Source organism: Gekko japonicus, unplaced genomic scaffold (assembly GCF_001447785.1).
Source record: "Gekko japonicus isolate JY-2015 unplaced genomic scaffold, Gekko_japonicus_V1.1 scaffold5242, whole genome shotgun sequence".
NCBI lineage: Eukaryota > Metazoa > Chordata > Lepidosauria > Squamata > Gekkonidae > Gekko > Gekko japonicus.
In genome coordinates, this window is record NW_015177179.1 from 22,748 (window position 1) to 25,851 (window position 3,104).

General features: G+C 52.8%; 1 protein-coding gene across 1 annotated transcript in view; it reads left to right on the forward strand.

The window, feature by feature from the left end:
• Positions 1-1,215: 1,215 nt before the first annotated feature.
• The window catches only part of LOC107124864 (filamin-A-like), a gene marked incomplete at both ends in the record, with an annotated part of 34,289 nt that continues 32,400 nt past the window's right edge, over positions 1,216-3,104 (forward strand). The window contains one exon of the mRNA XM_015428366.1: positions 1,216-1,464. Coding sequence (XP_015283852.1) covers positions 1,216-1,464 — 249 coding nt within the window. The remainder of the gene's footprint in view (positions 1,465-3,104) is intronic.

The window sequence follows — 3,104 nt, forward strand, 5'->3', positions numbered from 1 at the left end:
GGAGGGAGAGCTTGCAGCTGAATAAGACTTGGTCTTAAAGGTGCTACTGGACTGTTTTGGGGCTGGGGGGGCTCTGCAGCTTACCTGGCTGCTTCTTGCTCTGACTGAGGGCTGCTGGGAGCAGGGAGTGGGGCTTGTTGCATGTGCCCGCCCCCTGGGCTCTTTACTGCCGGAGCTCCGCTCCTGTGCGCTCCTGCAGGAAGTGACCCCTGTTGCCGTCAAAGAAAAGGACGACTGGAAATCTATCACGTGGGGAATCCCGAGGAGGAACGTGGATTCCCGTCTCCTGCAACTCTGGCCTCATTGTGTATTTGTGAAGTGCTGTCAGTTTGCTTTGGACTTACGGCCCCCGTATGAATTAACGTCTTCCAGAATGTTCTGTCGTAAACGGCCTTGCTCAGGTCTTGTGTAGCTTCCTCGATTTTGAGTCCGTCCATCATGTGGGACAGGTTTAAATGTCCCCCACTCATTCACTTGCTGCTGCTGGATGACCTTGGGTCAATCACAAGTTCTTTCAGAGCTGTTCTTGAAAGGGCAGTTCTTAAAACAGCTCTCTCAGCCCCACCTACTTCGCAGCTGCTGGATGACCTTGGGCACGCCATAGTTCTCTTAGAGCGATTCTTGAAAAAGAGCAATTTCTGTCAGAGCTCTCTCAGTCCCACCAACCTCACAGGGTGTCTGTTGTGGGGAGGGGAAGGGAAAGGAGTTTGTAAGCTGCTCTGAGACTCCTTTGGGTAGTGAAGGCTGGGGTATAAATCCAATCTCTTCTTCTTCTTTACCTCACAGGGTGTCTGTTGTGGGGAGGGGAAGGGAATGGAGATTGTAAGCCGCTCTGAGACTCCCTTGGGTAGTGAAGGGTGGGGTATAAATCCAATCTCTTCTTCTCTCAAGAGCAGTTTCTGTCAAGAGCTCTCTTGGCCCCACCATTAAGAGCGCGGACTCTAATCTGGGAGAACCGCGTTTGATTCCCCACGCCTCCACATGCAGCTGCTGGTGTGACCTTGGGTCAGTCACAAGTTCTCTCAGAGCTGTTCTCTCAAGGGCAGTTCTCGAAAGTGCTCTCAGCCCCACCTTCCTTCCCAGGGCATCTGTTGTGGGGAGGGGAAGGGAGCCTGTAAGCCGCTCTGAGACTCCGAGTGAAGGGCGGGGTATAAATCCAATCTCTTCCCCCTCCTTCCTGAAATAACTGACTGGTGCCCCTTACTCCTTCGCCAGACAGCAAAGCGATTGTGGATGGGAACCTGAAGCTGATCCTGGGTCTGATCTGGACGCTGATCCTGCACTACTCCATCTCCATGCCCATGTGGGACGAGGAGGACGACGAAGAGGTCAAGAAGCAGACCCCCAAGCAACGGCTGCTGGGTTGGATCCAGAACAAGCTCCCTCAGCTGCCCATCACCAACTTCAGCAAGGACTGGCAGAGTGGCCGGGCCCTCGGCGCTTTGGTGGACAGCTGCGCCCCAGGTACGGAAAGCCCGGGCACCTAAGGGCGGCGGCGGGCAGGCGGGCAGGGTTATCGGAAGGGGGTGGCCGAGGGGAAGGTGGTGCTTAGAGCAGCCCGGTGCGAGATACGGGATAGCTAGTGAAGCGAAGGACCGAGAAGGGTTGGGGGTGCAGGTGGTGTGGTAGTTAGAGTTATCGGACCGGCATCGGGGAGAGCCGGGTTCAAATCCCCACTCGCTTGGAGACCTTGGGCCAGTCAGAAACGCTTAGCTTAGTCTGCCTCACAGGCAATGCTCCCTCTAAGCTGTGGAGTCTTTGTGAGCAAAAATTCTACTTTGGGGGCTACTGGCATTCAAAGTTGTGAGCCAGTGATTTGGCTGGTACATAAAATAGTTCTCTCTGGAGCCCTCCTTCCTGAGCGAAGACAAAAATGTGTGAGACAGAGGCTAAAACCCTGTCAGCTGGCTCACACTAACTCAGCTTAGAGGGAACACTGCTCACAGGGTTGTTATGGGGTTTTTATCCATTTTATTCTCACAACAACCCTGTGAGGTGGGTTAGTCTGAGAGAGTGTTAACTGGCCCAAGGTCACCCAGCAAGCTTTCGTGGCCCAAATGGTGATTCAAACCTGGCTGTTCTCTCTGACACTGTGAGGGAAGGCAGAGGACCAGCGCTCCCTCTAAGCTGTAGTGCGCTCCTGCAGGAAATGATCCCTGTTGCCATCAAAGAAAAGGACAACTGGAAATCTATCACGTGGTGTGTCTTTCTTTCCTGAGGGAAAGCTGGGAATCCCGAGGAGGAACGTGGATTCCCGTCTCCTGTGACTCTGGCCTCATTGTGTATCTGTGAAGTGCTGTCAGTTCGCTTTGGACTTACGGCCCCCGTATGAATTAACGTCTTCCAGAATGTTCTGTTGTTAACGGCCTTGCTCAGGTCTTGCGTGGCTTCCTCGATTTTGAGTCCGTCCATCATGTGGGACAGGTTTAAATGTCTTATTGCACCAGTTTGGTGTAGTGGTTAAGTCTGCAGACTCTAATCTGGGAGAACCGGGTTTTGATTCCCCACTCCTCCAGTCGCAGCTGCTGGATGACCTTGGGCAAGCCATAGTTCTCTTAGAGCAATTCTTGAAAAAAGAGCAATTTCTGTCAGAGCTCTCTCAGTCCCACTAACCTCACAGGGTGTCTGTTGTGGGGAGAGGGAGGAGAAAGGAGTTTGTAAGCCGCTCTGAGACGCCTTTGGGTAGTGAAGGGCGGGGTATAAATCCAATCTCCTCTTCTTCTTCTTTTACCTCACAGGGTGTCTGTTGTGGGGAGGGGAAGGGAAAGGAGTTTGTAAGCCGCTCTGAGACTCCTTTGGGTAGTGAAGGGCGGGGTATAAATCCAATCTCTCCTTCTTCTTTTACCTCACAAGATGTCTGTTGTGGGGAGGGGAAGGGAAAGGAGTTTGTGAGCCGCTCTGAGACTCCTTTGGGTAGTGAAGGGCGGGGTATAAATCCAATCTCTTCTTTTTCTTCTTTTACCTCACAGGGTGTCTGTTGTGGGGAGGGGAAGGGAAAGGAGTTTGTAAGCCGCTCTGAGACTCCTTCGGGTAGTGAGCGGTGACGTATAAATCCAATCTCTTCTTCTCCTTCTAATTGGTACAGAATGCTGGGAGCCAGTTTG